The sequence below is a fragment of the Oncorhynchus gorbuscha genome, linkage group LG11 (assembly GCF_021184085.1).
Source record: "Oncorhynchus gorbuscha isolate QuinsamMale2020 ecotype Even-year linkage group LG11, OgorEven_v1.0, whole genome shotgun sequence".
NCBI lineage: Eukaryota > Metazoa > Chordata > Actinopteri > Salmoniformes > Salmonidae > Oncorhynchus > Oncorhynchus gorbuscha.
Window position 1 is genome coordinate 43,914,241 of NC_060183.1, and position 13,241 is coordinate 43,927,481.

General features: G+C 42.1%; 1 protein-coding gene across 2 annotated transcripts; it reads left to right on the plus strand.

Annotated features, from left to right (window-relative positions):
• The first annotated feature begins 4,492 nt into the window (after positions 1 to 4,492).
• On the plus strand, positions 4,493 to 13,108 carry tor4aa (torsin family 4, member Aa). Of its 2 annotated transcripts, none has more exons than XM_046369728.1 (3): positions 4,493 to 4,707; positions 10,879 to 11,355; positions 11,443 to 13,108. In XM_046369728.1, the coding sequence occupies exons 2-3, from the start codon at positions 10,879 to 10,881 to the stop codon at positions 12,295 to 12,297; spliced, it is 1,332 nt and encodes a 443-aa protein (XP_046225684.1). In that variant the 5' UTR covers positions 4,493 to 4,707; the 3' UTR covers positions 12,298 to 13,108. The 2 variants fall into 2 exon arrangements, with proteins under 2 accessions (XP_046225684.1, XP_046225685.1); XM_046369729.1 differs by lacking the exon at positions 4,493 to 4,707 and adding an exon at positions 9,101 to 9,703.
• Positions 13,109 to 13,241: the final 133 nt, after the last annotated feature.

Here is a 13,241-nt window from a genome sequence, read left to right on the forward strand (position 1 = left end):
TACACTACCATTCAAAATGTTGGGGTCAATTAGAAATGTCCTTGTTTTTGAAAGAAAAGCACTTTTTCCCCATAAAAATAACATAAAATTGATCAGAGATACAGTGTAGACATTGTTAATGTTGTAAATGACTATTGTAGCTGGAAACGACAGATTTTTTAATGGAATATCTACATGGGCATACAGAGGACCATTATCAGAAACCATCACTCCTGTGTTCCAATGGCACGTTGTGTTAGCTAATCTAAGTTTGTCAGTTTAAAAGGCTAATTGATACACACACTGAAACACTCAAACATTGAAAACCCTTTGGAAATTATGTTACCTCAGCTGAAAACTGTTGTTCTGATTAAAGAAGCAATAAAACTGCCCTTTTGACTAGTTGAGTATCTGGAGCATCAGCATTTGTGGGTTTGATTACAGGCTCAAAATGTTCAGAAACAAAGAACTTTCTTCTGAAACTCATCAGTCTATTCTAGTTCTGAGAAATTAAGGCTATTCCATGCGAGAAATTGCCAAGAAACTGAAGATCTCGTACAGCGCTGTGTACTACTCCCTTCACAGAACAGCGCAAACTGGCTCTAACCAGAATAGAAAGAGGAGTGGGAGGCCCCAGTGCACAACTGAGCAAGAGGATTAGTACATTTGAGTGTCTAGTTTGAGAAACAGACACCTCACAAGCCCTCAACTGGCAGTTTCATTAAATAGTACCCACAAAACTCCCTTCTCAACGTCAACAGTGAAGAGGCGACTCCGGGATGCTGGAGACTGGCCAACAAGAAGAAAATATTAAGAGGGGAAAAATAACACAGACACTGGACAGCGGAACTCTGCCGAGAAGGCCAGCATCCCAGAGTCACCTCTTCACTGTTGACGCTGAGATTGGTGTTTTGCTTGTACTGTTTAATGAAACTGTACATATCAGCTGTATGTGACCAGGTGAAAAAATCTTTCCAAGCCAAACCATATCATGCTACACACAGCCTACATCGTTGTCAACATATTAGCTAAAGTAACGTCATAGTCAACATAGCTAATAGAACTAACACGTTAGTAAACTCGCTACAGTCATGCAGTATTGTTACAGTGTGCAGTCAGTAAGCAGTTTAGCACTTACAATGGCGGTTCCCGGTGGCAATAAATGAGTAAAAACCAAAAGCGTACCTTGACCTGGAAGAGTTCCAATGATGTGTTGGATAGTCATAGCCAGCTAGCTAACATAACATCCCTGTGTTTGAGCAGTGTGTTTGAGTAGGCTAAACTAGCTAGCTGTATTTGGTAGCTAAGTATGTGAAACTGGAAAAAAATGACAACCCGCTCTCTCTTTCTTGCTTCTCCTTCATTTCTGAAGAAACATTTTTTTTTCAAAACTGTGGTGAGTAGTTGACTCAAAGAGAGAGAAAGACAATAATTGAAAAGTTTTGAACCAATACATTTCTTCAGAAATTAAGGAGAAGCAAGAAAGAAAGAGAGAGCTATTTCGTTATATTTTCCCTTATGTAACTAGTGAATGCAGCTAGCAAATTTAGCCTAATCAAACACCTGGCTGAAACAGAGAGGGATGCTATTTAAGGTAGCTTGCTGGCTATGGCTATTCAACACTGGAACTTTTCCAAGTCAAGGTAAGCTTTTGGTTTTATACATTTATTGCCACTGGGGCCCACCAGTGTAACTGCTAAACTGCTTAGGTTTACTAACTAATTAGTTCTAGTAGCTACGTTGACTATGACGTTAGCTAATATTGTGACAACGAGTTAGGCTGTGTGTAGCGGTTAGCGGTTATGATATGAAGGTTTGAACATTTTTTTTTGCCTGGTCACAGACAGCTGATGTGTTGTGCACTGAAGTCCACAAGCGAAGGGAAATGGTGAGAGGAGGAGAGAGCGTAGATGGGAGAAGGAATTATACAACGATCACAGGGATCATGTTGTTTGTATGTGGCTGCTATGAAAGTGACCTGTGTTTGCGTGTGATCATGGTGTATTCATTCCACCGATTCTGTCAAAAAATATATATTCTTAAACGGAAGCAAACGTAACAAAATGGAGATAAACATACCTGAATTTGTCCAATAGAAACTCTCATTTGCAATTGTTGGACTAATGAGTACACCCTATATCAGTTAGATGCAGGCAAGTGTGTGCAAGGTGGTATTGAATGTGTCAATGTTTGTCGCCTTGATTACTCAAATTTCCTTCGACCTGCGCACATATGTTGTGAACTTTCATTCATAGGCTAGGTTGTAGCAACCTCATGATGGTTATAGGGGAAATGTTAGTATCATGTAGTAGCCTAAACCTATCGATGTTGCCTTGAACTGGATGAATGGAATATGAATGTCAGTCATCCAATATGCTGTAATAGAAATAAAGCCATGATCATTAAAAAAATGACCTCATCTCATCTTAAACGGCATCGACCGCCACTGGTGGGTGTCAAACGAGTTTGTATGAGTGGCTAACATGTTGGTCTGAAGTAAAGATGTTCAGTTTAATTGCACAACAAGCCTCCGTGCATTTGTAACAGTGTTGTTTTACAAGATCCTCAAAGGTTCATGATTGTCAAAATTAAGACTTCCTAGAAAGGGCCTCCTTTTAAATGATACTTTATTTACCACCCACACAGTCTGCCCAGTCACTTCTGTGTGACTTCTGTGTAAAGGGAACGAAAAGATGGTAAATTAAGCTGTAAGGTTAAAGAAAGTAAACTATAAACTGTGAGTCATAGAGTCAAGCCCAGAACTATGAGATTTGCCAGTGAGAGAACAATGCTACAGTAGCTTGGGTTGTGGTTATTTCCATGTGACAGACACGTACAGTGTATATATATATATATACAGAGTGTGGTACATTTTCTAGGAAGATATTTCAATATCATTATAACTCACTTCCTGAATTGAAGACTAAATTGACCCCAACCTTGAAGGAGATTAACCTTCTCTCTGATCCTTAAGATATTATAGTGAAGGCAAGACAAGGTTAACTCAGTGGTTACTTACAAAAAAAGAGATTTGCAATATTCTTAATCTACACATAAAACACACTGACCCTTTTCCTGTTTCAAAACGACCACACCAAGCCTAAACTCATTAACATGCACTCATTAAAGGCCCAGTGCAGTCAAAAATTTGATTTTTCTGTGTTTTACTTATTTCCCCATACTATGAGTTTGGAATAATACTGTGAAATTGTGAAAATGGTGATATTGCCCTTTTAGTGTAAGAGCTGTCTGAAAAGACCGCCTGAAATTTCAGCCTGTTTCTGTGGGATGGCGTTTTGGCCTGCCTGGTGACGTCACCATTAATAGACCAACAAGAAAGAGAGTTCCAAACCTCTCTGCCAGTAACAGCTGTTTTCAGGTTTCCCAGACAGTCTTAGCAAATTCTTGCGAGAACAATTGCTCTTGGTAAGAAGCTATTTCTGTTTCTTTTCACCATTCTGACTGAAAACAATCATAGTAAAGTACTACATTTGTTACTCAGAAATGATTTGACATTGAGATAAATAAATAAATGGCTGCATTGGGCCTTTAATAACACACAGACATTCTACTACTACCCCAAACTCGCTAATAAGACACTCACACCCTCTCAGCAATTAATATCACTTTGTTTCCTGAATTGTTCTCTTTAGCAGCATCATGTTTATTTGGGACATTAACACAGAGACATTCTGAAGGATGAGGAGAGGTAGACAATAGGCGTGGTGTTAAAAGGTATGTTGCCTGGGGCTAGTGCAAAGCTATTTCAATCATAGGACAAAAACTCAAACTTTTGTGGAATGTAACCTATTGTATGAAATGGATTTGGAGGGAACCTAATCCTGTGACGTTTTTGTTATCGTTTTATTTACACATATACGACTTACAATAGCAGAAAATAACTCAAGGGGAGAGCCCATATTGTCTTAAAGGTAGTCCTTGTTCACAACCATGACAACCATTCATAAGAACATGGTCACTGACTGACTCGTGACTTAAACATGCAAAACGACACCCGGCGTAATATTCACCTTCTTTCCATGGGCTCTCTGCTACCAACTATCTATGTCATATACTCCATTATTGTTACGATTTGTTATTATATGACAAATTCTCTCCTTGAGCTCTTGGCTACCAATCATCACGTTCACATAGATCTTACGTTATGAAGGCCCTAATAGTTTCCCCACTGCTTGGGTGTCGGTCTCCTCTTCTCATATTTGCTGTGAGGCAAATAACATAAAATATGCAAACATTTATCCCACCACCCAGCAGAGGACCTCTAACAAAGTAAATAAATTAATTAAACAAAGTTATCCATGACTGCAGGCTGGGAGTAAAGGTCATTAGGTGCATGACTAGGAGGAGAGTCACAATAGCCTGATTTTCAGTCTCATCTCAACAACATGAATGGAAGAGCCGAAGGGGGGAGATAGTGGGTGGAAAGACAAAAAGAGAGAGAGCGAGTGAAAGAGAAGGTGAAAGAGAGAGAACAAGAGAAAAATAGGAAGGAAGAGGAGGAGTCTGCAAAGGCCAGAAGCAGGAATTGGGAGGGTGAGATAGAGAGATAGGAGTGGTATCGTAGTTGTAGTTGATCTGAAACCAGCTCACTATCCAGTGATAGAGTTCCACAGAAGGAGTTTACTGTTCTCTCCCCACAAAACTCATGGAGCGAGCCTAGTGAAGAACTCAGTCTATAGGAGGCTTGGTATTACCTATACGTTCAAGGTAAGCAGACTGGTTTTCCAGAATTTCTCTTTCTGCATTCTATTCTCCTCCTCTTCCCTCTCCTATTTCTCCCCTTCATTGCTTACACGGTTTTCTGGGTGAGGTATTTGCAGCTGTGTTTCTAGGCCTCTGGCCAGCTTCACACACACACACACACACACACACACACACACACACACACACACACACACACACACACACACACACACACACACACACACACACACACACACACACACACACACACACACACACACACACACACACACACACACACACACACACACTCACTATCAGGGTTAGAAAAGCTTCCACCTAAACCACCGAACCAGAACTTGAAAATCTATATTCAGCAATGGAAACAGGTTGTGAAGTGTGAAGTGAGATCTAGTGTGTTTTAGAATAATTCAAAAAACAAGCCACAAACTTCTGGTTTCTGCCTTACACAAGAAAACCTATATGTTACACAAGACACAGAGGAACATTTATGCTACTCTCTATTTCAGTGTGTGTGTGTGTGAGCTAGGAAGGAAATGTAGTCAGCAGAGAGCAGCGAGGGTCTGGGAGAGGGACAGAAAGCTTCTGGAATGCAGCCAGGGAAAGGCTCTAGAACAGGGCTCTCCAAAGCTGTTCCTGGAGAGCTACCTCCTGTTGATTTTCACTCCAACCCTAATCTAGCACACCTGATTCTAATAATTAGCTCGTTGATAAACTGAATTAGGTAAGTTACAACTGGGGGGCGAAAACCTACAGGAGGGTAGGTCTCCAGGAACAAGGTTAGAGAGCCCTGCTGTACAATGTGTGGAATGGAGACATCACCTCTTAGGCCGCTCGCTACCTGTACATGTGAAGGCAACCTGGACTCGGGGGTAGACGTAACATATCAAAAGTAAATCTCCCTCCATTTAGTATGATATGTTATGTTTTGTATGGTACGCAGCAAATTGGCCGGTGTAACCTAGTGTTGATTTTTCAGTGTAACATTTCTAGTGTTGATTCAGGTGTTAAATGAACTCTATAAGTGTTAAAATAGCACTCATTGGTGTAAAACAACCCTAGTGTTGGTGTTAATAACCAGTGTTAAAGGTAAACCACGCCCATCATTATCACATTTCTCAGCATGCTCTATTACAGGTAGATTTTTGGAATTGTATGGATGTTTCAATATGGATGTTTTTGCATGAACATTAATTTATACATAACATAGATTTTTCTAAACTAATCCAATCTGTTACTTATTGCCCCCGTTATTTAAAAGTCTGTTTCAGTTTACAGTGGCTTGCGAAAGTATTTACCCTCCTTGGCATTTTTCCTATTCTTTTGCCTTACAACCTGGAATTAAAATAGATTTTTTGGGCGGGTCCATATCATTTGATTTACACTACATGCCTATCACTTTGCAAAATATTTTTTATTGTGAAACAAACAAGACAAAATACAAAACTTGAGCATGCATAACCAGCTCCTTCAAGGCAAAGCAATCTTGAAGTCATACCACAGATTTTCAATTGGATTGAGGTCTGGGCTTTGACTAGGCCATTCCAAGACATTTAACTGTTTCCCCTTAAACCACTCAAGTGTTGCTTTAGCAGTATGCTTAGGGCCATTGAAGGTGAATCTCCCTCCCCGTCTCAAATTTCTGGAAGACTGAAACAGGTTTCCCTCAAGAATGTCCCTGTATTTAGCGCCATCCATCATTCCTTCAATTCTGACCAGTTTCCCAGTCCCTGCCGATGAAAAACATCCCCACAGCATGATGCTGCCACGACCATGCTTCACTGTGGGATGGTATTCTCGGGGTGATGAGAGGTGTTGGGTTTGCGCCAGACATAGCGTTTTCCTTGATGGCCAAAAAGCTCAATTTAGCCTCATCTGACCAGAGTACCTTCTTCCATATGTTTGGGGAGTCTCCCACATGCCTTTTGGCAAATACTAAATGTGTTTGCTTATTTTTATCTTTAAGCAATGGCTTTTTTCTGGCCAATCTTCTGTAAAGCCCAGCTCTGTGGAGTGTACGGCTTCAAGTGGTCCTATGGACAGATACTCCAATCTCCGCTGTGGGGCTTTTGCAGCTCCTTCAGGGTTGTCTTTGGTCTCTTTGATGACTCTCTGATTGTTGTTCTCCTTGCCTGGTCCGTGAGTTTTGGTGGGCGGACCTCTCTTGGGAGGTTTGTTGTGGTGTCATATTTCATTTTTTAAATAATTGATTGAATGGTGTTCTGTGGGATGTTCAAAGTTTCTGATATTTTTTTATAACCCAACCCTGATCTGCACTTCTCCACAACTTTGTCCCTGACCTGTTTGGAGAGCTCCTTGGTCTTCATGGTGCTTGGTGGTGCCCCTTGCTTAGTGGTGTTGCAGACTCTGGGGCCTTTCAGAACAGGCGTATATATATATACTGAGATCATGTGACAGATCATGTGACACTTAGATTGCACACGGGGACTTTATTTAACGAACAAATAGCGTCATGAGTGGTCACTACAATTCACCGGAAAGTCAAGGCAGAAGAATGGTTTACTCTATGCAGTGTGTTAATTTAATAGTGAAAAGTGTGGACTCCTATAGACACTGGACGAGTTTTGAGTTTGACACACTCTCAATGTTGAAAAAACACTGGAGAAATTGCTGGGTATGTATTTGTTTGTTGATGTCAATCATCTATTTCGTATGATATGTTAAGAATTAAAATTCTAATGATATGTTATGAATTGCAATTTGTGCAATATGTAACGAATTTGCAATACATACAGTTGAAGTTGGAAGTTTACATACACTTAGGTTGGAGTCATTGAAACTCGTTTTACAACCACTCCACGCATTTCCTGTTAACAAACTATAGTTTTGGCAAGTCAGTTAGGACATCTACTTTGTGCATGACACAACAGTTTATCCAACAATTGTTTACAGACAGATTATTTGTCTTATAATTCACTGTATCACAATTCCAGTGGGTCAGAAGTTTACATACACTAAGTTGACTGTGCCTTCAAACAGCTTGGAAAATTCCAGAAAAAGATGTCATGGCTTTAGAAGCAAGCTTCTGATAGACCTTGAAATACAATGATGTCAATTAGCCTACCTTCAAACTCAGTGCCTTTTTGTTTGACATCGTGGAAAATCAAAAGAAATCAGCCAAGACTTCAGGAAAAAAAATTGTAGACCTCCACAAGTCTGGTTCAGCAATTTCCAAACGCATGAAGGTACCACGTTCATCTGTACAAACAATAGTACGCAAGTATAAAAACCATGGGACCACGCAGCCTCCATACCACTCAGGAAGGAGACGCGTTCTGTCTCCTAGAGATGAATGGACTTTGATGCGAAAAATGCAAATCAATCCCAGAACAACAGCAAAGGATCTTGTGAAGATGCTGGAGGAAACCCGTACAAACACTTCTATATCCACAGTAAAACGAGTCCTATATCGACATAACCTGAAAGGCCGCTCAGCAAGGAAGAAGCCACTGCTCCAAAACCGCCATCAAAAGCCAGACCAACGGTTTTCAACTGCACATGGGGACAAAGATCATACCTTTTAGAGAAATATCCTCTGGTCTGATGAACCAAAAATGAAAAAGGGGGATGCTTGCAAGCCGAAGAACACCATCCCAACCGTGAAGCACGGGGGTGGCAGCATCATGTTGTGGGGGTGCTTTGCTACAGAAGGGACTGGTGCACTTCACAAAATAGATGGAATCATGAGGAAGTAAAAATGATGTGGATTTACTGAAGCAACATCTCAAGACATCAGTCAGGAAGTTAAAGCTTGGTCGCAAATGGTTCTTCCAAATGGACAATGACCCCAATCATGCTTCCAAAGTTGTATCAAAATGGCTTAAGGACAACAAAGTCAAGGTATTGGAGTGGCCATCACATAGCCCTGACCTCAATCCTATAGAACATTTGTGGGCAGAACTGAAAAAGCGTGTGCGAGCAAGGAGGCCTACAAACCTGACTCCGTTACACCAGCTGTCAGGAGGAATGGGACAAAATTCTCCCAACTTATTGTGGGAAGCTTGTGGAAGGCTACCCGAAACATTTGACTCAAGTTAAACAATTTAAAGGCAATGCTACCAAATACTAATTGAGTGTATGTAAATGCCTGACCCACTGGGAATGTGTTAAAAGCTGGAATAAATAATTCTCTCTGCTATTATTCTGACATTTCACATTCTTAAAATAAAACTGGTGATCCTAACTGACCTAAAATAGGGAATCTTTAGTAGGATTAAATGTCAGGAATTGTGAAAAACGGAGTTTAAATGTATTTGGCTAAGGTATGTAAACTTCAGACTTCAACTGTATGTAAATAAGGTATTTCTATATTTTATTTTTTAATACATTTGCTAAATTCTAAAAACCCGTTTTTGCTTTGCCATTATAGGGTATTGTGTGTAGATTGATGAGGATTTCTTTTATTTAATCAATTTTAAAATAAAGCTGTAATGTAACGAAATGTGGAAAAAGTTGACAGGTCTGAATACTTTATGAATGCACTTTAGAGTAAGCAAATTAGTTTAATTCATGACCTCATTCTCTCTCAAAATATGTTTTGTTCACATCATAACGCACTTTATTTTTGTATTTTAATTTTACCACCCTTTTTGATAATGTCTCATCGCTGCAACTCCCCAACGGGCTCGGAGAGGCGAAGGTGGAGTCATGTGATCCACCGACCTAACCGTGCCCCTTAACACCCGCCAGTTTAACCCGGAAGCCAGCCGCACCAATCTGAGGGAGGAAATGCCTTTCAACTGGCGACCGGGTCAGCCTACAGGCACCCGGCCATCCACAAGGAGCTGCAAGGGCGCGATGAGCCAAGTAAACCCCCCCTGGCCAAACTCTCCTATACGACGCTGGGCCAATTGTGCACCGTCCTTTGGTACTCCTGGCCACGGCCGGTTATGGCACAGCCCGGGTATGAAACGGGACTATAATAACGCTCAGACCACTGCGTCACTCAGGAGGCCATCATAACACACAATAAACTAAAGTAAGTAATGATGTCTAACTTTGAGTGAACATCATTGTGCGATCCACTGTGTGGAAAAACCTCTGCTTGTTTGGTGGAGAGTAGAGGTTTCCTATTTCAGCTGGAACATCTGAAAAATATGTGAGGACCAAGTGCCTGTAATTAACCCCTTGTCATAATAGTTGTCTGTTTCTGTAAAACTACAACAATTTGTAATGATTAAATAAATGCACTATAATGATTTGATATAACGTGTTATTACTATATTGTGGCAGAGAATGAACTTAATCAGCCACACAAGGTGCTGCACAACCAGTAGTGGACTATAGGCCTCCAAGCACTTTCTCTCGAGACACAGGCCAAAACATGATTGTAGTAATTTGTGTGTTTTGGGATGCTGAAAAAAGTATGTTCTATTGGAGAACGTTCTAGTCTCTGATCTCCTTATCAGGAAGTTTTGGTGTGGGCTGAAATCTTGCCTCAGAACTCTTTCCGCAACTGCGAAATAGGGTTAATGGCTTCACTTCTATTCCCGTAATCGTTATCTGTCAATCAGCAGAAAAAAATGCTCTGAAACCTTCGTAGATAATTGTTCATATGTTGAGTCACATTACGTGAAATGAGTTCTCACGGTCTGCTACTTCTTAGGATCTGAGCCTATATCTGAATAGAGGAAATGGCTGAGGATAGCACTACACGCCAAGTTTGACTACAGTCAGATGCGACTGTTTGCACATAAATTTACGGCCTGAAAGGATGACACAATATCCTTGTTGAGTTGCAATACCTCAACAAGGATATTTGTCAAATATATTGACACAATTAGATACCCAGGTCATTTGACCAGGTACTATCTGATACTGACATATCTGAGCATGTGTAATATTGGATATTTTTTACCGGTCTATTTGTTCAGTGACAGGCAAGTTATTATAGACGGTTTAAGAAGTAATTCAGTTTCAGTGGCTAAGCTGTAACCCTCTGGGTTTTTCCATGTAACTTTACGACTATAGTAAATCTAACACCATAACCGATACATTAGTGGTATCATATAGCATGTTAAATGCATCTATAAGTACATTCTTCAATAGTTGGCATCCCTTGGCGAGGTATCTTTTCCGCCCTCTTAAAAAAAGAAAACGGATCGTAATTCACTGTGACTGTAATTGAATGATTAAAGCCTCTCTCTCTCTCAGATGGGCGACCAAGATGTTTCTGACAGACTGTCTGGGTCCCAGACAGACGGAGAGATGGGCGAAGAGAAAGGAGAAAGCGAAGGAGAGAGTGAAAGGAGGGGGTCGTGGACAGGCGCTGAGAGTTTCTACCAGTTCTCATCCTCTCTACGTGCTGTGGTTCGCATTAGACAGAAATACCTGACCATGAAGAAACGACGGCTGGAGTTAGCCGGGCTGGGTGTAGTAGGGCCAGTGGTAGGGGCTGGTCTCTTCACTGGGGCCCCTGTTCGCACCAGCCCCAAAATCTTCACCTTTGAGGGGTTGACCCCCTCCAGCACCACCACGACCTTCTCCTCGCTCCTCCAAAAGAGGAAGAAGAAGAAGAGATCGCGACGGGTCATGTTCCCCAGTGGAGGGGGGTGCAGGGCCCCTGTCATAAAGGAACACAGCCGAGCAAAGAACTGCCTCTTCCTCCTCTGCACCATCCTCTTCCTCCAGGTAATGTGTATGTGTGTGAGGTTGATCTTCAACTTCCTCTTTGTCTGTGTTTTAATGTCTCATTCTGTACTTTATCCCTCCATACAGGTGTATAATGCCATAGAAAACCTTGACGACCATGTCCTGAGGTATGACCTGGAGGGATTAGAGAAGACTCTATGCAGGGAGGTGTTTGGCCAGCAGGGGGCAATGGAGGCTCTGTTAGCCCAACTCAGAGACTACCTCTCTACCTACGTCCACAATAAACCCCTGGTCCTCTCCTTACATGGAACCAGCGGCGTGGGGAAGAGCCACGTAGGGAGACTCCTAGCTGGGCACTTCCGCTCAGTAGTGGGGGAGCCCCTGGTTCTCCAGTACTTTGTGTTGCACCACTGCCCCCTGGAGGATGACGCCTGGCGATGCGCCCGAGCGCTGACGATCTTAGTGTCTGAGACGGTGCTGAGAGCAGAGGAGGAGGAGAAAATTCCAGTATTCATCTTTGACGAAGCAGAGCACCTTCACCCAGAGCTGCTTGATGCGCTGCGGGATCTGGTGCAATCAAAACTCTCCAACGAATACCTTAACGCGGTCTACCTGTTCCTTAGCAACCAAGGACACAATCACATCACTAAGCACCTGCTGCACAACTCCTCCAGCGACTCCATGATGACCGTGTCTGAGTACCATGGCAACTTCGTCAAGGAGCTGACCCCGTTGTTGCGGAACACTCTGGAGATGCTCCACCCACTGTGGGCAGAAGCTGAACTCATACCTCTGACCCTGCTGGAGAAAGGTCACGTGACAGAGTGCTTCCTGGATGAGATGATGAGGGAGGGGTTCTACCCAGACCGTACCAACATTGAGAGGCTGGCAGGGGAGATAGAGTACTACCCCGTGGTATGGGGCCGGGTGTATGCCCGGACAGGCTGTAAACAGGTTGTGGCGAAGGTCAACCTCCTATGAGAGACCTACAGAGGGATGTTGAGATGACAGAAGACAGGGACCGAGAAAGACGTGTCCTGAGAAAAGATACTACTGGACAGTGTCAGTTCCAATAACTGTTTTGGCCCAGTCTTTTGGAGCCTAAAGACTTTGTGTTTCTTGTGATCCATCAAGCAAACAAAGCCCAAGTTACTCGCCAGAACCCACCATTGGGGAAAAAACATTGTCGTATGTCTGAGAATGAGGAGTATCTCCACGATGAAGGCTAATCATGTCAGATAATAGTCTTTTCTATGTTCTGTAACTTAGCACCATCCGGAACGAGCCCCTTGGTTACTAGATAATTACCATTTAGGTATGAGATGGGATAGGTAGGGATAATATCATAGCCTGCACATCTGGAGAGGAGTCCAAATCAGGAGTTGTGGTCATGGTGAAGCACCACTGCTCATTCTCCCACGATGCTGTTAGGCAAACTACTGACAGTAATACACAGACCCCGCTCCCAATAGAGCCTTCAAACTCAAATCTGGACCCCGAAGCCAGTTCCACTTCATGTGTTCATTGTTCCCTTCTAATCAGGAACTGATTTAGACCTGAGACAGATGTGTGAAATTACTTATCAGGGCTAAACAAAAAACCAGCAAGCTCCAGACCTCGTAGTGTAAGAGTTGAATAACACCGCAATAGAGGAAGATATTAGGATTCGTACCAAATGAGTCTGGTTGCGGCAATGACAAAGACAGGGCCAAGAGCAGCACAGGAAAATGTGATGAAGTAGTTGTATTTTGTTAACATACTAAATTGATTAAACTGCATCATGCTTTCTGAATTATTCAGCTATCTGATTGACAGCGACCAAGGGGTTTGGGACATAACGCTTGTTCTGAAGCCCCCAGAAATATTTGTAGATAAAAAAATACATATGCAAATTATTCCAACTGAACCAAATACTGGAATAAGCA

Excerpts from the sequence above, each read along its gene's own strand:
- tor4aa (XM_046369728.1), top strand. The coding sequence starts at position 10,879 with ATGGGCGACCAAGATGTTTCTGACAGACTGTCTGGGTCCCAGACAGAC. Across the intron at positions 11,356-11,442 it reads GCACCATCCTCTTCCTCCAG|GTGTATAATGCCATAGAAAA; the intron begins GTAATGTGTATG and ends CCCTCCATACAG.